Source organism: Saccostrea echinata, unplaced genomic scaffold (genome assembly GCF_033153115.1).
Source record: "Saccostrea echinata isolate AGI-Se365-2 ecotype Australia unplaced genomic scaffold, CSIRO_AGI_Sech_v1 ptg000001l, whole genome shotgun sequence".
NCBI classification, from domain to species: domain Eukaryota; kingdom Metazoa; phylum Mollusca; class Bivalvia; order Ostreida; family Ostreidae; genus Saccostrea; species Saccostrea echinata.
The window spans coordinates 41,221,907-41,248,461 of record NW_026889750.1 but is presented as its reverse complement, the minus strand read 5'-3'; the positions used below and the strand labels follow the sequence as shown (position 1 = coordinate 41,248,461).

General features: G+C 33.9%; 1 protein-coding gene and 2 pseudogenes across 1 annotated transcript; 1 reads left to right on the top strand and 2 right to left on the bottom strand.

The window, feature by feature from the left end:
- Window positions 1-1,780: 1,780 nt before the first annotated feature.
- LOC133197519 (uncharacterized) lies at window positions 1,781-5,035 on the bottom strand (annotated as a pseudogene).
- Window positions 5,036-17,274: 12,239 nt separating this feature from the next.
- On the top strand, window positions 17,275-17,962 carry LOC133191793 (uncharacterized). The gene is made up of 2 exons (XM_061327531.1): window positions 17,275-17,634; window positions 17,729-17,962. Exons 1-2 carry the CDS (start codon window positions 17,423-17,425, stop codon window positions 17,958-17,960), a joined length of 444 nt encoding a protein of 147 aa, XP_061183515.1. The 5' UTR covers window positions 17,275-17,422; the 3' UTR covers window positions 17,961-17,962.
- Window positions 17,963-18,369: 407 nt separating this feature from the next.
- On the bottom strand, window positions 18,370-22,087 carry LOC133191783 (uncharacterized; annotated as a pseudogene).
- Between the last annotated feature and the right edge of the window lie 4,468 nt (window positions 22,088-26,555).

Below are 26,555 nucleotides of genomic sequence, written 5' to 3'. Positions count from 1 at the left end.
ATTCGATACACATTACGAACAACAAGGGGTCTCAGTTTTAAGAGTGTCTTCCACCTATTCCTACTTTTTCAAAAAAAATCACATATCCACCTATTCCCGCTTGCAAATAACAAAATGAGTTGAAAGTCCATTTGTGTTTATAACAATTATGTTAATTACATCCAAACTTAGATATACATTGTACCCGTGTTTTGTAGAATTTAATACAATATAAGTCAGAGAAATACAATAAATAAATCGATGAAAATGCAGTGATTTATTTTACTTAATTTTGTACATTTTCTGACAGAAAATGAATAAATAGATGTAAGAAAAAATATGATGTAATATACTCAAGTTTTTGAACTTTAAGGCAAAAAATAAATTAAATGGATTCAATTTTTTTTTCAATTTGCTTAAATACTGTATGAAATATGACGATAACAAACAGTAATCAATCTCAAAAGTCCATTGAAACAAATCAATTTGGGAGCAGAGCAAACACGGACCTATAAAGACATCAGGGGTAGGATCAGGTGCCATGGACGAGTGAGCATCCCTTGCCGATAAGTGTGCTCCTTGTCATGATCGGGAAAAAACAAAAAAAAAATAACCGTACGCGAAGACAGTTCAATGTGTAAATAATGGCTTCTGTGTAGTTAAAAAAGCAGGCTTAATATTTCAGCGGCTGTGGCGCAGACAACGATGCACTAATTCAAGATAACTATTAATAAATGAATTTTGCAAAGTCCAAGCTCGACAGGGGATGCGTACTCCTCCATAGCACCTAATTCTACCTATTCGCTCTACAAAAAAAATTTTATTGCTCAAATGGCCTTTTTCGTTATCTTCATATTTCTGTTTCTCCTTGTATTTCGTTTATTTACACCAGAATAATCTATTTATGGTTATTAGGATTTCATCGTCTCTTTTCCAGTGCATAACGTAGTTAAATATAAAATTTCATGCAATTTAGAGAATCAATAAATCATGCAGAATTTATTTTACGTCACGTCTACAGGTAATTCCATGCACAAGTGTAATGATTCTTTTCTTGCTAAGAATAATCATTTAAATTCATGGTTTCATCATCAAGAAAGGAAACATTATACATGAATTTAAGATTACTTGTAAAAGTAAAATCTTATATATTTATTGCTTACGATTTAGACGACACAAATCGGTTCCATTAAATTGTACATGTGCTGAACCTTTTTTCATTTGTCATAACGGGCAAGTAACTATGCAGGCAAAAATCATCTTTTACTTATTTAAATTCGACAAACCTATTCCAACATGGGTTGAAATTCATTAAAAGCACTAATTTGTGCACATGTGTGAGAGATATTAAGAGTCTGTCTTTGTTCAGTACCACTACAATCACTGGTTGCTATATTAAAAATGTAACTTCCGCTTTAAAAAGTGTGTTCGCATTATCAAACGCATCGGTAGAAAATTAAATAAAATTCATGATATGTAAGGATGCCAATTATTGTCAATTTTCATACCCATCATAACTTGCGCTTTAAACAGCAAGTATAATATTTGATGAAATAGAGGACAACTACGGCTGAAAATATAGCGGAATCTCACTATAATAGTGATATACCACTATTATAGCGGAATTTACGTTTCCCCCAACCTGCCCAAGACATGCTATATACATGAACTTCTACCCTGTTGTGGTTCAACCCATCCTCAGGGGGCACTATTTAACAATTCAATGATGGTTTCATATTATTTTCATCCTCAAAAAAAGTAAACAGATTTTAATGAATTTTAGAGCATTGGTGTGATTCACTCACCTTAAAGTTCGTTCTTTAGTATCCATCAAATCTGTGCTGAGTCTTGAGGGAAGAGGACTAATTTGACCCTGGCTTAAGATGTTGATGGCTGCATTCACATCAGCCAACTGAATTTCATGAAGGGGAAATGCTTCCTCTTCATGACTCCAGTTAGAACTTTGGCTGCAAACTGTACTGCTTTGACATAACTCTGTTACAAAATGAAAAGTTATACATGTACAGATCATATATAAGTTGCACATACTACAATGTATACATGCATAATATGCATGTACTTTGAAGACAGAAAATTTCAGTTTTGCAATATGTGTCTGACATGTGATCCACGTAGCTCACTTGGGCGCAGATGTAACAATTTGGGGGTTATTCAAGGATACAAGTTTCAAGAGTATACAGTATAAAATGATGCTTTCATACCTAGTAGAAAGATTTTTAAAGTAATAATTTTTCAGAGGGAGATTTTCAAATGACTGTCCTCATAAGTTTTAATTCTTTAACAAGAGGCCCATGGGCCACATCGCTCACCTGAGCACACTGACTAGGAAAAAACACAAATGAGTTCAGTATTGAAAAGTTTACGGGGGGGAGGGGGGGGTCTTGAATTTTAACCTACCCGAGGATGCTTCCATATCAGTATAACAAATGGCTTTACTGGGGGGCATCATTTGAACAAACTTGAATCTACACTACCTGAAGATGCTTACATATCAATTACACTAAACATGGCTTTTCTGTTCTTGAAAAGATTTTTTCTTATATATTCCTATGTAAAACTTTGATCCCTCATTGTGACCCCACCCCAACCCAGGGGTCACGATTTGAACACACTTGAATCTACACTACCTGATGATGCTTCTATATCAATATGACTGATCACAGCTTTGTTGTTCTTGAGAAAAAGATTTTTTTTTTTTTAAAAAATTCATATGTATTTCCATGTAAAATTTTGATCCCCTCTTTTTGCCCCACCTTACCCCCGGGGGTCATGATTTGAACAAATTTGAATCTACACTATATAATGAAAGTTTTGCATAAGTTTCAACTTTTCTGGCTAAATGGTTCTTGAGAAGATTTTTGAAAGACGACACTAAATTTTCACTTATTCTTAATTATCTCCCCTAGAAGGAGGGTGTGGCCCTTTATTTGAACAAACTTGAATCCCCTTCAACCAATGATGCTCTGTGGCAAGTCAAATTGGCCCAGTAGTTCTTGAGAAGTCGAAAATGTGAAAAGTTTAGACGGACAGCTGGACAGACAGACTGATGGACGCCAGACAAAATGTGATCAGAAAAGCTCAGGTGAGCTAAAAAGTGATTTTGGGTAAAAATGGCTCATAGGAGACTTTAAATTATGAAAAATATATAGATTAATGCATCGCACGACGACGGACAAAAACGGATAGTAATAGATGACCTGAGTGACTCGGGTGAGCTAAAATGCCCATGCCTTGCCTTAACTTACTTGTGTACAACTATGCAACTATGGATGTAGCAACTTATTTCATACAACAGGGAGAAGGTTGCTTAGCCAATGATATTATTTATTTAATTGTACAAAAGAAAATAAATCATTTCTGAGTATGAAGGGGCGAATTAACTCTAGTAAAATAAGACTGCATTTATTACCTCTCCTACTGTTGATGATGGAAGATTCAAGTAATATCCATGGCATTTTCTGCATATTCCTAAAAAAAAAAATAAAAGAAAACTATTAAAATTTATTAATTATTATTTTTTACATATCTCTGTATAATAAATCAATTACAATAATTGATATATAAATCTTCTTTATTTCTAGAAGTCATTTTTGAATGACAGATTTACTATTTATCCATAGAGTTTTCTTTAGCTCTTTTTCTCAACATTGAATTAACATTTCAATGTTTATATGTATCTTTATATATATGTGTGTGTGAGAGAGATTGTGTGTGTGTATGCGTGTTTACTCGTATTGTAATACTAGTGTATTTTTATTCAGTTCATTGTATTTATAACCTTGACTTCTTGTATGGAGAGGTATTTAAAAGCATTGCATGCCTGTTGCCCAATCGTGTATATATATATATATATATATATATATATATATATATATATATATATATATATATATATTTGTCTGGGTCCACAAACTGCAAAAAATACTTTTCTATTTATATCCTGGTTGATAAAAATTCAAAACATGCTGAATATAATAGTCTATAGAATTTCAATCATCAGCTGATCAAATCAATCAATGTTGTTTACATTCATATTTATTTCAAAAGAATATATTTGGAATAGGTAAACCTTAAGGAAGCTCTAAACACTGCTCACTAGAGTTCAAATTTCAAGGTAGTTTTATGCGGTTAGGGTGATCTGATCTTTGATGTAAAATGAAATACATGGAACTCTACAGTATATATGACACAATTTAAAATAGATGTAAGCATTCTAAATATTATATTAGACCAAGATAAAGTAATTGAAAACATTTTTTTCAAGTACTTTCCCAATTTAAATAAAGAGAGGTGATTTCAGTTTAGTAATACTTCATTGTCTTTGAACATTTTTCCTGGAGAAATGTGGTAGGTAACCTACGTTGAAAATAAATTAGAAAAATTCAATATGTACATCTTTATATGGTAAAAATTTTCACAAAGTCCAAAAATATTTTATGTTGGTGCTTAGAGCTTCCTTAAGACCCCCCCCCTCCCCTCTGAACAGTTGCTAAAGCTATGACAGTCCTTGTCTCATAATGACAACCCTCATGAGATATTCAACTGTTACTGTGTGTCATTTTATAATTAAAATAATTCCAGTTCAAATTTTCTTGATGAATAAAAACATGATAAATAGATAACTTACCGGAACCAATAGGCACTAAAATTCTAAACTAGGAAACCATCCGCTTACACATGTGAGAGTTAAAACTTCGATATGGTTTGGCATTTCCTTGATGGTTAGTATACTGACAAGAGGTCTTGGGACGCCAGTGTATACCTAGAAAATTTCTGTGATAGGGACAAACGTTAAATGTTTCTTCAACAGTGAAGAGTCCCACCCGCTTGCAAATTAGATCTGCTTCACTAAACACATCAGCCTCTCCTTTTACACCAGATCGAACTCCATTGAAACAATACTTCTCTTGCAGTCTTTTAATCTTGTCAAATTTGTTTCTGATGGATGAAGGGGTGAAAAAGCACAAGAACTTGAGGAATAAACACTGAGTGAGCATCTTCCAGTAGAGGCTGCCATATTGATACCCCGCTGCATTATAGGAAACGGGAGATAACTCTTGTGGTTAAATTTGGGGAAAGGGGCTTAACTTTAGAAGCTATATATTTAATAGCATGAAGAAAACACATAAAATTAACAATTCTATATTAAAGCATAAATTACAATGAACAGAATTTTATCATGAGAAGCTATTTCTTTGAATGCTTTTTGTAAGTATTATTGATTTAAAAAGGGTGAATTTTAATGATATTCTATAGAAATTTAATCAAATCTATCAATTTACCTTGGGAGTAAATATCACAATATACAAAAGAAATGAACTTTTTTTAATTCATGAATTTAAAGAGGTTCGATATGAATGTCAATTGAAAAGAAATAAACAGATTTAAAATTTAATGTGTGCAATGCCTGCATTGGGCCTGCCTGACTCTTACGGTATCTTACAGTACTCTTGAGCAGTACTTAATCATGTAATTATTAATACCACCTTCCTTCTTCGAAGTTATAGCCTTCTTTATTCTCGTTTTGTACATTTTTTGATTACCGGCGCTAGAAATAATTTCATTCTTCTATAGGATTCAGTTGAGGATGCAATATTTCCGGATTGGGAAAGTCATCAATTTTGACGTCATCTGTGTTCTACGTTATAAGATCACTTTGATACATATATATTAATACTTGTAATTAACAAAGTTTCTTTTGTATATCCTTCTTAATTATTATCACTAACTTATCAATGGATACCGGATCCTCATGGTAGCTTTGTCGGTAGAGCGCACGCTCCGTAATCGGATCACGGCCACGACTAACCTAAGTCGATAAAAAATAGGTAGCAGCTGTTCCTTCGCTAAGCGTTCGCCACTTTGAAGTGAAAGTTGCGAGTCTTTCAGATGAGACCTTAAAAACCGAGGCCCCGTGTCATAGTAGGCGTCGGAAAAAACCCTCACAGCTCAATGGCCCTGAGTGCCAAGTAAAGGTCTAAATTTGAAGCCTTTTACCGGTATATGCGGACGTCTCTCTATCAATGAAAAATTCTCAAACGACAATTGTAAAACAACATACAATCATTGACCTCAACTTTGGAATCTGACCCATCGGGAGGTCGTGTGTTCGAATAGCGGCTCACCTTAGTTTATAAAAGAAAAAGGTAGGAACTATTCCTTCGCCATGCGCACGGCACTATGAAGTGAAAAGTTGCGGGTCTTTCGGCTGAGACCTTTTTCGGGTCTTTCGGATGAGACCTTTAAAAGCGAGGACCCGTGTCACGGCAGGCGATGGCACGATAAAGAACCCTCACTGCTAAATGGCCCTGAGTGGCGAGTTAAGTCTAAATTTGAAGCCCTTTACTGGTATATAGTGACGTCTCTATGTGAGGAACAATTCTCGAACGGGGCGTAAAACAATATACAATCAATCATCGTTGGACTTTCAGTAAGTCAAGTTGTGGCATTCTCAACACTACATAATTAGCGTCAATATTCATAACATAACAAAAACAAGTAGAATGATGTCTTTTCAAATTATTTTATATAATTTCATACAGGAAAAGAAAACTCGAAAAAATGCCATTTGCTTAAGCCTCTTTAAGGCAGGGAATATATGTGCTGACTGAATAGCGCAGTGGTGAACGCGTTTATTTATTTTCGCAAAAAGCCAGGTGTGGAGCGAATTCAAATCCCGTGAAACTTTTTTTCATATACCTTTTTATAAAACACTTACATTAAAATACGTGTTTGCTTTTTAAAAACAAATTTATGTTAGGAAATTCATAAGTGTATAGCGTTTTAATCGAAAAATGTCGAAAATGCGGCTTTGTGAGACCAAAACAAACATGCCAGCTCCGAGGTCCTATGGCTGTGTTTTGTGTAAAAATAAAGGGCAAAACAAAACGTAAGTTATGCACACGTCTCTATACTTTGCTACAGCAGCGAGGAATGTCACTGAGGTAATAAATGTGAGTACATGTACCACACCAGAGGTGTGTTCAGCAGAGCGAGCGCTCGCTTCTGAACGGAGGTGATCGTCAGAGCGTTCGCGATCGCTCGCGAACTTGCTTCTTAGGTAGTTCGCCTCAAATCCAATATGGCGTCGAATGTTTCGATCGATGGATGAGAAGCTGTATTTTTCATGAAAACTGTCTAACTACTGTATATCCTCATTCCGGAATTTGAACACCTGAAAGGTTTCAATATTATAAAAATACCACAACCAAAACAAAGCTCAAGATCGGTGTTGTATGGCGTGTAAAACGTTGCTTTATTCGATAATCTTATGATGTATATTCAAAATCTTGTGATGTATATTCAAAATCTTGTGATGTACAGTCAAACCTGTATTAAGAGACCTTCCAACGGAGAAAGGAAAAAAGGTCACATATGACAGGTGGTCTCTTAATACACAGGTTGCTTATTTTCCGCAGTGTTCAAATAAACAATGCTGGAAATATTACACTGCATGTGGAATGACATGTATTTTATAACATATTCTGTTTATTTCCGCTTTTTAATAGGTACTGCTCAACTCTAAATGCTTTTACACTTAAGGTACAATTGTCCAGTTCAGTAATAAATTTTGCTTGATCCACACACGAGTCATTTGATTATTGGGAAATACATGTGCATGTATTGTGAACATTTGAAAATATTAATTTTTTTTATACAGTATAAAAAAGCTGCAAAGATGTTTCTAATAATATTTTTTTTACATGATAGCCCATATATAACTTCGTATGCTTTGCACATTACTAAGAATTAAAACTGTATCATGATTTTTGTTATGCACTTGGTAACAAATTAAATTATATATTATTAAATATTAAATTATATTTATGACTAAAAATCTATTTAACCTAATTATTTTTTTTTTCCATTATTGAACTACCGCGTCTAATTGCCTGTTTGTCATCAGTTACTTCAATCGCTTCAATTATCACCTGGTATGGGTGCTATCTTAGCGTGTGTTTACATTCCCCGTTGGTGACACAATTCACTTAAATAAACATCTAGGAATTAGTTATTTGATAATTAAAAGTTAAACAGGCAGGTTTTATAGCTGAATTTCCATTTGGCCCTTACAGCACGAAATGATATTGGGATCGACCTCGAACGTCTATTTTCAAAATGGCACTCGATCATTGAAGAGAAAAACGTGAATGTTTATGTATTAGATTTTAATGTTTATTCAATAAATATCAAAACGTAAGTAAAAATATTTATTTTGAAATGTTTTATTCGTAAAATTCGCATTTTATAATTATTAAATGAAATAAATGCGTGTCTGTAGATGTTTTGAACCAAAAAACGTAGCATTCTCGACCGAAATCGAAAGTAGGAATCGGAAATTTTATAGTCGTTAAATCCAGGTAAAATTGTCTGAAATTACAAAAAATTGTCAGGAAAATCACGGTCGCTGGTCGCCTAAGACAGGTGGTCGTTTAAGACAGGTATAATATATAGGGAAAAGCGTTGGGAGGAATTTTTACGGTCACATATGACAGTGAGTCGCTTAATACAGTGGGTCGCTATGGCAGTTTTAACTGTATGTTCAATATCTTGTGATGTATGTTCAATATCTTGTGATGTATATTCAAAATCTTGTGATGTATATTCAAAATCTTGTAATGTATGTGCAATATCTTGTGATGTATATTCAAAATCTTGTGATGTATGTGCAATATCTTGTGATGTATATTCAAAATCTTGTGATGTATGTTCTATAATCTTGTGATGTATGTGCAAAATCTTGTTATGTATATTCAAAATCTTGTGATGTATGTGCAATATCTTGTGATGTATATTCAAAATCTTGTGATGTATGTTCTATAATCTTGTGATGTATGTGCAAAATCTTGTTATGTATATTCAAAATCTTGTGATGTATGTTCGATAATCTTGTGATGTATGTTCAATAATCTTGTGATGTATATGTAAAATCTTGTGATGTGTGTTCTATAATCTTGTGATGTATATGCAATAATTGCATTGTGGGTAATATTCGACTTAATTTCGATAACCTATGTAAGGACATTTTTCATTGGTCTCCAAAGTGAAAGTAGAACTATAGACGCCAGAACGCTGTGAAAAGGAGAGTCCTCAGTCCGGGCTTGCGGACTGTAACTTTATTTTACACTGACAAAGTCGATAACTTTTGCGCAAATATGAGAATCCTGTTACCAGTGAACATGTCCTAAAGTTTTTGTACAACGAGGAAATTCTGCATGTCCATCCAGGCGTAGATGAGAAGAAAGTTGTATAAAGTCACCGTAGGTAGGTACGTATAGGAGTGCACTTTTGATAAAAAAGGAAACACAAGTAGAGCTTTTTTAAAAAGCTTACCGTCTTGAGCAACAACATTAAACAGTAAACTGACCTAAACCTATCAGGCTGTATAATTCTTGAAAACTTCTTGGCTTTGTATTTCTTCTTAATTCTTTCTGACATAAGCCCTAACCAAGTGAAACAATAACAGATGCTCGGCTGTCTCCGTAAAGTTTGACATTGCTGCAGAGATCATTCGGCAATCCTCGGCCGAGGTGTTGCCGAGTGCTGAAGAGATTAGAAAAACAGTGCAACACAAAGGGAAAAAGAATGTACAAGCTGTAAAGCTTGCAAGCAATAAAGATCAATTCTGTTAACATTGAAAATAAAGAAACGCTTTTTGCTAACTGCTATAAAAAAAACTAGCTTGTTATTTCGAATTAATTGTTGCCAATTTCCACTGTTCGTTTTGTCATATTTTTTTACGATTGAAAATCTTGAAAAATTGTTACGTCGTACGAAAATTATGTATACCGTCTTCCAAGGAAGACGGTAATCATGATCATAAACATTTTTTTATGAGAAAGTGATTGTACGCGTACATGATTTCGCATTTTAGATTAACCCTTATCAGAGACATATATTGGTTTTTATATGTCTCTGCCCTTATAAATTGTAAATTTACTTTTCCATGACTTTTTCATCGAAGAAATGAATGTAGCCTAATATTTTTTCTTTAACAGAAGTATTAAACAAAAATTTGGATGGAAAACTTTTTCATCCTTCGCGCATTGATGACGTTTTCTGTCCAAATTTTTGTTTGATACTTTGGTCAAAGAAAAAATTATTACATTCATTTCTTAATTCATTCCCCCCCCCTCCTCCCCCCGGAGGTGGGTAGGTCAAGGCAGGTCTTTACTTTCAAATTTTCACCATGATTTTTATATATTTTTTTTCCAGTCAACTCTAGTTACGCTGTATCTGCTTGTACTAGCTGTGAATGCCCATTGGATAACTTCATATGACATCATTTTGAAACAACCTCTGCACCTCTTTTGTATGGGTAATTATAAAATATGCATTAAGATTTCCATGTACAGTACTTATATCTAATTTAAAGAACATCTACTGTTGTAAAGTGAAATTAATTTGATTTTTTTTTCCTCGATCAGTTAAGAGGTAAAATGGAAACTGTATAAATTAACGGAATCAGTTAATTATTCTTGTGTATTCTGTACTAATTTGTTTTAATGAAATTAATTATAATTATTATACTCCCCGTTTGAAAAGTGGGGGGTGTTTAGTGATGGGGGTGTCCATCTGTCTGTCCGTCCGTCTAGCTGTCCATCTTTCTGTACAACAATCCATTAATATATACTTTGGGGTACCCATTTCTTATCAGCATCTCCTCTTATACCACTGAATGAAATTTGATGAGACTTTTACAAAATCTTTGTTACATTGTGCCATTTTGCACCCCCTATTTTACCTTTTGATCGGACACATATTTCAGGTTTCCCATAGCAAAATATGAACTTTGTCATTATAATAACATGGGAGGCAGGGGTATCAGTTTGTGAGCTCAGTGCTCACAGTACCTCTAGTTTGTTTTTATTTTCATTTTCAGATATAAATGCATGCTTTGTATGTAAAACATATCTAAAGTGTTGGTGGCTTAAAATCTGAAGACATCAATGAGAAGGAACACAAAAACCATGGTGCATAAGTTATGTCCAACAAGTCCTTTAAAATACAGGTAAAAATTACAGTACATTAATGAACAAAAATTTCTACTTTTAAGGATCCTTCAATCACTTTTCAACAAACAAACACATTATCCTTGCTATTTTTGTCTCGCCTGCTAAGCAGAGTGACACTTAGGGATCACTTTACCCGGTGTCTGTCTGTCACACATTGGATTTGATATTTTGCACAAATTATTTGCATTGCACAATGACTTTTGTAAAATACCATAGTTACAAACTTTGAGACCATTGAATGTGACCTTTGACTACTTTTTTTTAAATAGTTCATGATGAATGTATCCGGTTAGGCTTTTGATATTTAAGAGGTAAGTCTATGCTATTTAGTATGTGCACTGATTGTTGTCAATACCAACATTATGTGAACAGTCTAGATGTCCTTGATCTTTGACCTACTTCGCAAAAAATACTCCAGACATTTATAATTCAACATACATGTATGCCTTTTGAGTTTTGAGAGGTAGGGTATCGATAATTAATTAGCATTTATATACATGTTTATGAGCTCATGACAGTACTGTACTTGCTGGATTATGTACAGTTACCACACATAGAAATTTAAATACTCATATATTTCTGTCAAAGTCTTACACACTTTACTATTCATGGATGTTTTTTTTTCTTGGCAGGCAATAAGAACTATAATGCTAGTAGGAAATAAACAGCTGACCATATCTTAAGATTATTTACACTTTTAATGATGCAATATAGGAAAGGTTACACTTCTTTGAAACACTCTAATTATATTATTCTGTATATTTTAAATTATAATAAAAGAGCATTAGATATGCCATTTGATAATAAGTACAGGATTTTCCTTAGAAAGATATTGGCAAGGCTTGTCAGGTTTATTGTTAAAATTTGGAACATTGTATGAATGATTTATTTTTTTATTTTAGCTCACCTGACCTGAAAGCTTAACTAAGCATATCATGTATTGTGATGAGGTTTTGAAATTTCTAAACTGTACAAATCATGACCCTGGAGGGTAAGATGGGGCCTTTCAATTGGGGATAAAAGTCTTTAAAAATCTTCTTCTACAGAACAACTTACTAGGGGGAAAAATGAAACTTTATAGAAAGCTTCCTGAGGTAGTGTAGATTCTAATCTGTTTTAATAACTTGTTGCCTCTAGGGGTAGGAATGGTCCATAACAGGGGATCATAGTGAATGAAAAGTAACACATTAGAACCATTAATTTGCAAACATTCCCAATTTTTATACTTTTTTTAAATTATGAACCACACGTTTTAGAGTTAAAATATTAATTGGCATCATCAACTAAATGTTATTAATATTTTCAGCTTTGGATTGGATTCAGCAGCCAGAGTCACATGAGCACCAGATCCTTGTTGCTCCTATGACGGAGGATCCTTGACTTGTCTGAAATTTACTGAAGCATATGCTCCATTTGTCTGGTTATACTATGCAATGATTCTGTCCAAATACTGCAAAGGCACCAAAACGGTATTGAACAAATTTTATGGGGGGAGTCATGAGGATACAAAGGATAACTATCTCCAACTTTGAAGCTGTGCTTAATTTTAAGTGAAAAAAGGTAATGCATGTGCACATCTGCAAATGGGTGTCTGAACTTGTGTAGAAAAAGTATGTGTAGCCATGTACAAACAATTTAAGAGCCCTCTATACACTGCACACTAAAGAGTTCTGATTTGTGGTATTTTTATGCAGATAGACTGATAGAGTAATCTGTCCTTTGATCTAGAATAAAATAAATTGACGTGTACATTTTATTTCTTAATTTGTGATCAAATAAAGCATTTATAACATTTTAATAGGCTAAGATGAATAGATTGAACACTTTAATTTGCTGGTATTTTACCCATTAAAGTAAACAACAGTGATTTTTGTTCATCAGTACTTCATTTTCTTTGAACATTTTTCCTGGGGGTAAATGCAAGGTACCCTATGTTGAACATGTAATAGATAAGCTCAACATTTACACCTTTACACACTATAATTTTCTCAATGTCCAAAAAATCTTTTCCTTTAGTGTATAGAGGGTCCTAAATCCAATGAAATTTAAATTTTAGTGTAATGTTATATATTTAAATGTTTATGAAAAAATCAATGAATTAAATCAGATAAAACTGTTTTGTTTTATGCAAAAACTAATTAATTGCAGACTAGCTGTTTTTTACGTTCTTTTTGACCCTACTATTTAAAACTCAATTTAAAAGAAACCATTAAAGATATTTTTATCTTTATTACATATAATAAAACTTATTGGTTAAAACTTATCAACTCTGTCCATTATTTTTTACCTTGTCCTTCCCCATGACATTTTGACTTTACTAATAGTCTTGTTTTAATATTAGTTTGAAAGAAACTATTCTCAAGATTTTCTTTATACCTCGTTCACTAACACAAATTAGTCACAGCTATTCAACTGTGTCACATCTTTCTGACTTAACTTTCACTGTGACCTTGACCTCAATATCTCTCATTTACCTTATCTTTAACAAAGAAGCAAAGCACATTTCTTTTCATGTTGCATTACAATGAACACTGGGCAGGGCATTCATGTACTATGGACATGGTTTTAGTTTTCAATGATTGAAATATTTTGGTTTACTTTTCAGGAATTTGGCTCGATGAATTGTTTGGGTGCTTAAGGTGTTTCACATAATTTAGTTCTGCATCCTCCTCTCTGTGAAGTATCTTACCAGACTCTGTATGCTAGGACAGCAATTTCCAAGTTTGTGAAAGTCAAGTGTACCTATTCTGCTGCATTATTAACAGCTGAAGATGCAGTCAATTATCTGAAAGACTTATACTTAGGTACATGTTATTGTTTATAATATCATAAAAAGGCTTATTACTCCAGTGCTCCTTTGGGCTATCACCGACTACTTGGCGAAATTTATCTGTAAAAAATTTACCTTAGTTTACATAAATGTTAATTATATTTTCATATTTCAGAATACGAGGAAGATTCATTACATCTGAAAACTGACCTTGCCTACTACCACCAGATTCAAGGTCAACACATGTTTAACAAGACATGTTGCATCTTTTTGGTTGGGACCCTGATCAACAGTGTCATTATGATAAGAATTGTGTAGGATAAGGAATGTACTAAAAATATTGCACTGCTATAAATTTTTACTACAGTACCTTTATTCCAGCACCAAGAGAAAACTAGAAACTTTGACAAACTATGTTGGTCTCTGTTCTGTTCAGTAATAGATATGTCAATGTAAATCTGAGATAAATAAAGTGAAGGAGATTTTGTACAAAAAAAAAAAATTCAATTCAGTACCTTTTTAGTGCATGGACATGCAAAATTTGGTAGTAAATTCCATACACGTGTAGTTCTGTGACATGTAAAAATGCCTTTTCTGCATAATGTCTAATTTTTAATCATTCATTTGTAAAACGTGATCATTTAAATATTGCAACAAGTAACCTGTGTATTTAAAATACTTATATTGTCAAAGGAATAAGTGAAGTACTCATTGCCATTAATTGCTGTCCAACTGATAAGTGTGTTTGTTTGTATGTTGTTTAATGTCCCCCTCGAGTATTTTTTACTCATATGGAGGTGCCACCACTTGCCAATGGAGAGCTGCAAATTTTGTCCTATGCTTCGCACTTAGGGCCATTGAGCAGGGAGGGATCTTTTTCGTACCAGCACCTACTGTGACACGGGACCTCGGTTTGTACGGTCTCATCCGAAGGACCGGCCTCCACGTCCTACAGTGGGATTCGAACCCACGACATTAGGATCAACTCCTTACTTCGGGACTCTAGAGCAGATGCTCTAAGCACTGCGCCACGCGGGCGACCTGATGAATGTAAGATTTTTTTAAAACACATAAAATGGTCAATTTCACTCTTAAAGAATCTACAAAATACAAAACTTCCATAAGAAACATTGGGAGAACATAGACTTAAGTATATGTATATAATAGTTGAACAAGTGACAAAAGGATATTGAAGTTATATTATACAACTTCTTTCAAAAGAGGGACTTGCAAGTTAACAAGATGAACATGGTTGAAATATCTGTGAAAGTAAACCAAAAATGAAGTATTTCATTTTTTGATCCTTTCATTGGCACGTGGCAGTAATGTGCACTGGCAATTTTAAAGCACAATGCAGCCTCTTAGTTAAGTGAACTGACCTCTGAATAAAAGAAAAACTGGTATATTTAGACACAGTCCTGATTCAGTGAATGATGAATCTTTCATCAGATACATGTAAGATAATTAAGGACTCCTGCACTGATTTTTTTTTAGAATTTGAACCTCACTATGTAGGACTATGACAAACATCTGATGTTGAGCCAGGATATACATGTATTAGCTTTGAGCAAAATGTTATGAAGCCAATTGGAGTTAAAGACAAGTGAAAGCCTTCACAGTATGATGATTTATGTAAGAGATGTAAGCCATTGCAAGCATATCTATATGTGATGGAATGTCTTGTTTCATTTTAGTAGCATCTATCAAGGCTGTAGCTGATACAACTCTGCAGAAGATTTAGACAGTGATATTTTGCTTTCAATTGACAGGGAAAAAACAGGGGTTTTATCTGACTTCTTCAAACAAGTTACAACTCTCCAAATAAAGCACGCATGTACATTGTATATTTAAAATGACTAAGGCTTACAAAAAATCTGTGAGATAAGTTTAGGTCACTTAGGTTAAACATTGGGTTGTATCAAGTTGGACATCAGTTTTAGCAATCATGATTGTAGGTGACCAATCACCATATCTCATGTCAAACCTAATCAGCTGTCCTACTACATGTGTAATACACTGAGAAAATCATATGACAGTGATGTATACAGTAGCTGCGAACTGAAAAAAAAACATACAAAAGACAGAGTATAGTTGACATTGTAATTACATAAGCCTTAAACTTCTATATATACTCTTCAAATTTATCATGAGTATATTCCAAATATAAAATCTGGAAAAAATCACCCTGATTAATATGACAAGAAGATAATCTTTTTTGTGTTTTCATTATCACTAGACTACCGATCAGCTCTTTTACAGGAGAAGAAAAAAGCTTGATGAACAGCTATTGTTTTTCTTTAGAGAAAAAGATTTTCGATGATTTGCAGTTGAGGACTTCACTCTATTTATCATGTTAATTACATTTATATCTTCCTCACTGATATACCTGCATATATAATCCATATCTTATGTCTCTTTTCTTTGTATCAAAACGAAAGACTGATTGATAATTATTGTTTAACGCCGAGTCGGCAATATTTCGGCGATCAAAACGAAAGAAATGAAAGTCCAATTGATCTATGTATGCATCATCCCGCTACTTTCGTTATTTCCAACCAATGAAAATTGTCCTTACTTAACTAGAACACTATTGCGTCATATTACCCAAAATGCAATTATTGCACATACATCACAAGATTATCGAATATACATCACAAGATTATAGAACATATATCACAAGATTTTGCATATACATCACAAGATTATCGAATATACATCACAAGATATTGCACATACATCACAAGATTATAGAACATACATCACGAGATTTCGAATATACATCACAAGATATTGCACATACATCACAAGATTTTGAATATACATAACAAGATATAGCACATACATCACAAGATTATAGAACATACATCACAAGAATTTGAATATACATAACAAGATATTGCATATACATCACAAGATTATAGAACATACATCACAAGATTTTGAATAAACATAACAAGATATAGCACATACATCACAAGATTATGAATATACATCACAAGATTTTGAATACACATCACAAGATTTTGAACATACATCACAAGATTTTGAATATACATCACAAGATTATGAATATATATCTCAAGATTATCGAATAAAGCAACGTTTTATGCGCCATAGTCGTGTTTTGGTTTTATTTGCTGTAAGATGTGATGGAAATGAGAAGTGACAAACTTTTCACCACTTTTTGTCTCTGTGTTAAATATGTAACAGATACAGTTACTTATAAGTGGTTTGTGTGTCATATCTCTTTATCGTCTGCTTCCATCAAAACAATGGCATCCTTGGAAGGCTCCAGCTCCGGCATGTCCAGTGTTTTAAGTAAGATGCATGAATACAAGATTTATCGATACACAATGCAAACTAAAAGATGAAAAAAAAAAAAGAAACATGTTGAAAAAATCTTTAAATGCATTATAGATTAGTTTAAATTGAAAAAGCTACAGAGAACCACATTTTATAGTTCAGAGTGCAAGTACCAGATCACAATACACAGTTCCACAGCCGCAGCATTAGCTCCGCCCACCATAGATACATCATAGCAACGAAGCAGACTCGGACAAAGAGAGATGAAAAACGGCGGCTGATACAAACGCTCTAGGAATAATTCCTGCGAGTATATCGCTAGATTACTTTAAAAATGTCGTCGTTACATCCCGTGCAAAGGAGAGGGGGTATAATTAATGGTTATCTCCATGCAGTAAAATTGTATACTTCCACCAATAAAAACGTAGAAATTACGGCAAAATGTTACTGGTCTATGAAAAAGAGCGAGGATCCCCACAAGATAAATATGACGATAAACTATGATGTGTGTGTCATTGACGATAGTCATTGCTCTTGTCAGGCAGGGTGAGTTATTTTTTTTCCTTCATGGCTAATTTATATTACGAATTATTCCGTACCGTGAGTAAGTTGATTAAAAATTGATCAATGTTTACTGTAGACTCTCTGGAACATGTGCTCACACAACGGCATTGATATACACTATTCAGCATTATAAGCGTCTTGGACTGAATCAGGTTCCTGCAGAGCTACCCTGCACAAGTTTGCCTCAACAATGGCACAAGCCTAGGGGGACTAAAATTCAACCGGAACCCTTATCCTCCATGGTATTCTCAAAGCCCAAACCAACCCCAAGAAAGAAGAAACCAGTTTATGTGGACAAACCAAATTAAACGTAAACGCCCAATGCAATTTCATATAGCTATTAATCACAATAAATCAACTATTTATAACAGGACAGAATGTTATGGTTTTTCAACTATTGAACTAAAGTTTAATTTTTTTCTCTTTGTAGAATTCCTGATGTTTCCTGAGGATATCAAAAAGCTTAAGGTTGATCCGTCACTGCCACTATCATATTTGCTGCAAGAGGATGTTCAATTAGAGCCATCTATTTGTGGAAATATACAAACAGGATCCATGCTTAAATATCATGTAAGATGGCTTTTGGAGGACATGAAATCAACAAAGACTTTAATTCAGTAATTCTCAAAATATCTTTGATTTTTTTTAATTGAAAAAGTTCATTCAACTTTCACTTTTTAAAATTCATTAACATTGCATACATATAAATGTAGGATCTCCCATAATTTGTGATTGGATATGATTTTTTATCCAACAAGTTGTGTGTTTCTTATCCCCGAGTCAAGGCGAGGGGATAAAAAAGCACTTGTTGGATAAAATCACACCCAACCACAAATCATGGGAGATTCTTTTTATCACATATTTTAAACATCAATATCAATGTTTTATGTCACAGCAGTGGGATGTGAAAAAAATATCCAATGTCGGGTGGTATCCATTGGGAATATGGGGTAAACATAATAAATAATCATGTACAAATGTGGTTGAACACTATGATAATTTCACTAATGTGTCCTGAAAATTTGTGAGAAGAGAAGCACACACCCAATATTCATTTATACTATGCAACAAAGAGACAGGAATTTTCTTGCTGAACAGTTTAAAGCACTTGATTCGGTTAATGGCTCTTTCAACATGTATTCTGTGAGCAGCGATTTTTCTTGTTAAAGTCACATCAGCTGCACTCATGGAATGGGCTTTAGAAGCAAACGGAGGGATATTCAGTGTTAGTCCCAGTTCAGCCAGCTGGTCCTCTATTTTGAACCCCTTATCTGCCATGATAGAGTCCCCTGGATGTAAATATCTTTGCCTCATCTGAGATTCTAGATACTGAAAAAATCCACTTTTGGTACAAATTTCATTGTCTGAAATAGATCCACAGTATAAATCAGACACAAATAAAATAGAACCTCTTGGGTCACACACCACAAGGGATTTCAACGTGGTTGCTGATTTATATTCACTGTAACATTGACTTTGGCATAATAGTGATGAGGGCCTTTGTATCTTTATTTCTGTACAATCAATAATAGCAACACAGTTTGGAAATTCTTCTTTATATGTAGAAGGCATGTTCTGAATAATTGTATCTCTATGTGGCCAGTAACTGAGTGATCCTATGCGTAAATATATATACTTGGAGATGCCTTTTAGTATGGTTGACACACTTTGAATCTTCAAATTAAATCTACAAGCCAAGTCTTTAACTTGAAGTTCTTTCCTAATTCTGCATAGGAACAAAAATACTTGTTGATCTACAGGCAGTCTCTTTACCTCTTCCCTATTTGAATCATAAGTAACAGGGTTAGCATCTGAAAAAGTTCCATTTGGAAACAAAAAAGATATCAGCATCAGAAAACGTAAATGTGTTATCCCTGTATAATACTGAAATATTTTTTTTATTTTTGAGTTTGACACAGACTCCACATTGAAATTGAACATGCATATCAGTTTGTGTGTAGGTGCTTCTAAGGCTTTGGTTATTAGACTGCAAGGCTTCTAAAGCTTCACATAGTTCTCTATTTTCCTTCTCCAACTGATGTATTCTGGTTGCCATTGCTAACATCTCCATTGATGAAAATACTGGAAAAAAAACATAATAAACCTTTACAACTAACCTTCATTATTTGCAGAGATTTTCTTCAAATACATAAATATGAAAATATATGATAAAATTTTATTTGATTAGTTTCAGCATTTTAAAGAACATCCTCAAGTTGATGCTGGGAAATGTGGGGAGACAAAATTTCCAAAAATTGTAAAAAATATTACAGTGAATGAAAAATATGGCAATATAGTGAAAATGTTTGCCACAACTATGCAAGATGCAGAGAAAAATGAAAAAGAGACTGTCGATCAAGCTAATTGTGAAACATGGTTCAAAGAAAGAAAGGAACGACTAACAGCCTCACAGTTCGGAAAAATCTGCAAACGAAAAAAGGCTGTAAATGACGTCTTTCTAAAGGATATTTTTCCAGCCTCAAATAAACACTTTTCTACTAGTGCCACATCTTATGGTAAAGGAAATGAAAATGCAGCTAAGAAAAAATATTTGGAATCCTTCCAGGAGAGGCATATTCATGATTGTGGATTGGTTATAAACCCTGATTTTCCTTATCTAGCTGCCTCACCAGATGGCAAGGTGTGTTTTGAGGGGGAAACTGGTGTCCTAGAAGTGAAATGCCCATTTACTGCACGCGATATGACTATCTCAGAAGCAGTACAACAGATTCCAAAATTCCGGCTTCAAGAAAATGATGGAAAATTTGAACTAAAGAAGAACCATGACTATTTTTTTCAAATACAGGGTCAAATGATGGTGTCAGGGGCTACTTTCTGCAAATTCGTTGTTTTTACTAGAAAGAACATTTTTGTTCAAAAATATAAAAGAGGATTTAATTTTTCAAAACAGAATGTTTGAGATGCTTTCAAATTTCTACTTGCAGCATGGTGCTGAATATGTTAAATCGCTGAGAATCTGATATAGTCAAAGTATATGTAAAATATCTGTGTTTATTTATCATAATGGAATAAATTAATGCTACAAATATACACTGCTTTTCCTCTGACCTATTAGAATGATTGGTAAGGTTCTTCACCAATAAACAAGGCTGAAATATTATAATTAGAAATTATGAGACGCAAACCTACACTGTTCACTTGTTTGACAGGCAGTTTCCTGAAGATAAACATCACTCTCGGTTGTACAGGTCTCCATATCTTCAATGACCTCACTACAAAAAAATGTATTCAAAACTTTCAATAAACATTACATTATGATCAAGATAAGAAAATAAAACATTGGGGGTAACACTTGTAGAGTCGCAAGATAAGGAGTGATCCTTACGTTGTGGGTTCGAATCCCACTGTGGGACATGGAAACAGGTCCTTCGGATGAGACCATATAAACCGAGGTCCCGTGTTGCAGTAGGTGCTGGCACGAAAAAGATCCCTCACTGCTCAATGGCCCTAAGTGCCGAGCATAGGTCAAAATTTGCAGCTCTCCACCGGCAAGTGGTGCATCTCCATATGAGTGAAAAATTCTCGAGAGAGACGTAAACAACAAACAAACTATGTGTAATTAACTATATTATATCCATATATTACCTAACTGACAGTACGTCACTGGAAGTAGCATTTCCAATAAATGCATTGAAAGGGTGACGGGATGGAAGATGTCTTGCCTTCTTAAATTCCCCCGTTTTTGCATCACATGGGTCTGGGTACTCTGCTGTTGGCCCATCAATATTGAAGAAATGCTAAGAAACAAAAATATTACTTGTAAAAGTACTTCTAACTGTAGAACCATTCTATGTTTCGATGATACATGCACTTATAATATAAATAACGTTCATCATTAATATAATGCTTATTATTTAATCTAATGACTGACGATTGAAAATAATCAAATACAGCAACATGTATAACTTGCTATAATCAACAGGCCGATATTTATTTTTCATTGAACAAATATGCCTGTTCGCTTTCTCCGCTGGTTTACAAATTTCGATATATTAATCATAAAAGACTGCATACATATATAAAGAGCAAAATACCTTACCTTAGTACATATATACGTATCTTTTGTTATTTTGTTGACATTTAGCTGATGCTGTGGCCTATGACATAACGCAATCCACCGCATACACTTCTGCAAGTTCGTCTTTGGTTTGGGAAATGGTATAAACTTGGCACCATTAAGCTTGTCTTTATACCGACTGTCCGAATTACACGTTCCAAATGAACAATGTTTCACCATTTTCTCTTCAGAATATATCTATTTTCACGTTGAAAACAATGTAAACATCACCGTACTAATCGTACACAACATGGCGCTTATGTCCGAGTCTTGTCCGAGGTACGTAATGGTGGGCGGAGCTTATTTTTCGACGTATATCATTGGTCAAAATATAAGGTCGCGAACTACTATGGAACTGTGTATTCAACTGTAAACACCATTTAGTGATTTAATCATTTGTTGTTATATCTTTCATATGATAAGTGTATAATAGAATGAGATGCTTAAGATGTTTTTTGACTTGCTCAGCTTAAAAGTTGTGTCTCATTAACCCAACAAGAATTAGGCCCAGATACAGAATCATATGTGATTTATTTTTAAAATCTCACATAGGAATATATATTTCATGTGCAGACTTAGATATTAAATTCACATGTACATGACATAATATTATTAAATTTTATATTTTTCATTTTTGTCTTTGATTTCCTGTTATATAAAAATTCGGTCATTATTTCTTTCACAAAATTTGAAGAGATTATAATTTCCAGAGCCAGTAGAACCTGTTTATGTAATAGTGGACACAGCCACAATGGGTTCAGTTCATACTTTATTGTTGATGTAGATGGATATATTAGATGACATAACAATTGATATAGCCCTGTAATATGCCTGAGTATCGCAAGCTACCAAACGATACGATACATATCATGACGTGCTATGCAATACATGTATAATGATACAGTTGTCAACAATTGAATTCACTGATACCATAACATATTCTTGTTTGCTTACCTCCACAGATACTGAAAATATAAAAAGAATATCTTTACACCCCTAACCAAAGTTAATTATAGGTTGAGCTAAGTATTAACATTGTATTTTTTCTTTGCTACCTTGTATTTAGTCATATTGGAACATTAAAATTTGTTATGTTGCAGGAAGATTTTCAAAAAAAGACAATGAAAATTAAATTGTGCTGTATAACAATAGGTACATGCAAATATGATATGTGTATTGTGGGCCCTTGCGATCAATACGGTCGATGTATCGCTGAATTGTTACTTTGTACAGTATCTGTACACTTTAATACCAAGTTTACTCTAACCCAGGAATTAACATCCCCACTAACCCTACTAACCATGAATTTAAAGTTAATCCCTACAGACACACAAGGGTAAAACAGTATACCCCCTCTCCTTCGGAGCGGGGGTATAAAAATGGAAATCTCCCTATTATCAGTCTTTTGATTTCAACACTTAGAATTAGGGTAGTTGGATGAGAAATAATTATTTAGACAAACAGAAATTAAAATGTCGTAATTGTAAAGATTAGCAGATACAATTTCAACTAAGATATTCTCAGGCCCCAACAGGCACCTTTTCCAGATACATTGAATTATTCATAAATGAACAGCTAAATGACACTGCCACGAGGAAGATATTTATCAATTTACCAACCATAATGCTGACAAAATAAAAAAAAAATAAACATTAGTATGTGAAGGACATTGATGATTTCAATCATTTAATCATAAACTTCACCTCCTTGCTTTCCTGATGGAACATCGATATCAGCATCTGGAAGAGCTACAGATGAATCTGAAATTTAATTTTATCAATTAAGGCAGACCTCTACATGTACATGTACAGACATTTATAAAAGATTCACAGTCCTTGAGTAAAATAATATAAAAGTTAATGTTTATAAAATATGCTTTGAATAATTTTATATCATTTATAAGGGATGATGTATTATTAACTTGGAAATGAAACTACATATTGTTTGATTACATATAAATAGGATGAATCAATAGGATGATGTTAAGAATTACCTAGATCTTCATCACTTTCCCTCAACCTTGTCTTACTTGATACTGCAACTGACTCCTCTTTACTATAGTTTATGAAACATAAAAACTTCCAGGTTAGATAAATACTTTTCTCCCCAAAGAATAAGAGTCTGGTATGTGCATTATTAATTACACAAAGACTTCAGATGAGTGAACATTCTTAAAAGTCTGCTTCCTTACTGCTTATAGTAATTACTAACTTAGTTGTACAAAGTGCAGAAGGTTGTTAACATGGATACATTTGTGAAACATTAACTTTGTACACATACATATCATGTATTTTGTGGGACATTATTTATTTTAGATTTACTGCACAAACCAAACAACTGATCTGACCCATGGTGTTAATTAAACAGTCCATATTTTGATCAATGAATAAGGTAATCTTCAAAAAATTTTAAAAACCAATATTAAATGAAAAGTAGCACATCCTGTGCTCATATTTAGGCTTATATACAGTTTAACTTTGTCAAAAACTATAGTCAATGATTCAATGCAAGGATACTCTGATATGCTACTATAAAATTTATTTGCACATATTTTACAAAGTATTTTCCTCGTGCTCCTCTAATTCTAAATCTTTTTAGAATTAGAATGTCTCTCTGAGGGCGATTAATTTGCTGGACAGTTATGATTCTGACAATCATACAAACTAAAAAAAAATTACTTCACAGTCCGAACACTAAAATAACGTTTCCTTAAAATATTTTGCCATTGCTCAGTTGGTGGTATTAAGTATCTGAAGCAGACAATAATGACATAAGACAAGGGAACCACTTATTTGTTACTCTGTATTTATTTTCAAACTTACAGAGACAAAAAACGGCCCGATTGTCGAAGTCTCTAATAATCTTGTACTCGAGTCAACCATCCCATGCCATATCAACTTTCGGTTTGTCGTAATGGTAAACAAAGTATCTAAAATTGAAATCTCCTTCGATCATGCATTCCGGGAATAACCGTAAGCGATTAATCTTTTAAAAATCAACAATTTTAAAATCATCATAGAATTTCAGTGAAACGTTCGCCATATTGAATAAAGACAGTTTTTTTCTCGCGAGCGCTCGCTCTGCTGAACACACCTCAGCTAGGTGATAAAGATGTACAGGGTGTTCCAAAACAAAATTCAATTATTTCGCTTCCAGTCATTTCGTTAGGAATATCTAATAGGAAATGTGCTATTTGTCTGTTTAATAAGACAACACTTGGAGATTTATCAACCACTGCACGATCAGAACTTTTCGTACAGTTTAGTTTTGTTTCTCCAGTCGGTAGTTGATGTTGTGCAGTGCATTTGAATGCAATATATCAAGAAATGAAATCGTGAACACACACCACTGACATTGCAAAACAACTGTTTACTGACCCAATCTCAGATACTGTGATACTCGTTTTGGATGGCACATACATATCCATACAAGAGTTCAAAATATCAGTTCCAAAGATTGACATATTCAGTCCAGTTAAATCTTTTATAATTACTAACACAAATCGTTATATTATTGATGTAATGGGGCCGTACTATGCGAATGAAAAGAATAACGACTCTTTGCACATTGTAAAGTCCAATTCCGGGAATTTCATGGAGAAAAAATATCTGCTTATAGTCGGTAACGGTTTTCGGGATGCTCTCTAGTTTCTTCAGAGCTGTGGTTTCAGAACGGAGATGCCCCCATTCGTTGAGAAAGCTTTAGTACAAAAGAAGCAAGCTTGTCGATATGTGTGACAAAGGTAAGGTGGATGTTGAGGCAGCCAACGGTCGCTTAAGGAAATGGAGATACCTTGTTCATGTAGTCCAAAATTCCATCGATTGGCGATTTTGTGGGCATCGTAGCTGCTATACTCAACAAATAATAACCTCCTTTGAAAAGCAATAACGGCGGGTATAATGAATTAGGCCGCAGTATGCGTATTGCTTCCAACACAACGGAAAAGCCGCTCCAAAAACGCTGTGTGCAATGACATTCAACAGCGGGTCCAAACAATGGAAACTCATGGATGCCAAGGATCTATTGCTTGATTTTCTGGTTCTTATCCTTACAGATCTCAGACAAATTACGTTTGGTATCTATCAGATTAAACAAGCATCGACATTTTCAGAGAAACATCTATAAAATTCATCTTTCTAATACAAAGACTTACTCCACGCCCGCGTTCAGTCCCATCATTCCACTGACTGGTAAGCAATACAACCTTAAGTTTGCATACAGTACACTGATTCTGAGTTACAAGGATGGTACTGTCAGTGCAAAGGAGGAATATTGTGTTCATGCCTGTTCAAAACTCTGGTATTTTGGCTATGCCAGACACACAGGGTACTCCACAACCGCTGATAAACTTTCTGCCTTACTAAGTAACGCAGGAAAGTTACTTTGAAATGAATGAAACTTCAACTCGACATTTAGATATATCGACGACGTATTGTCAATATACAATGGTTATTTCCATTCTTATGTCGATACGATATATCCCAGTGAGCTTGAGATAAAAGATACTACAGAGTTTGACACATCTGTTTCATATCTGAATATTTTACTTGACAAAGACGTTAATGGTAATCTAACAACCAAGCTTTATGATAAACGTGATGACTTTAACTTTTCAATCGTCAACTTCCCTTACTTATGCAGCAATATACCTTCATCACCTGCATACGGGGTTTATATCTCACAGTTGATTCGATACGCAAGAGCATGCTCTAAGCATGTACAATTTCTAAAACGAGGTAAATTATTGACAAACAAGTTGATGAAACAAGAATATCAGCAGTCTCGTTTAAAGTAATCATTTCGTAAGTTCTATGGTCGATACAAT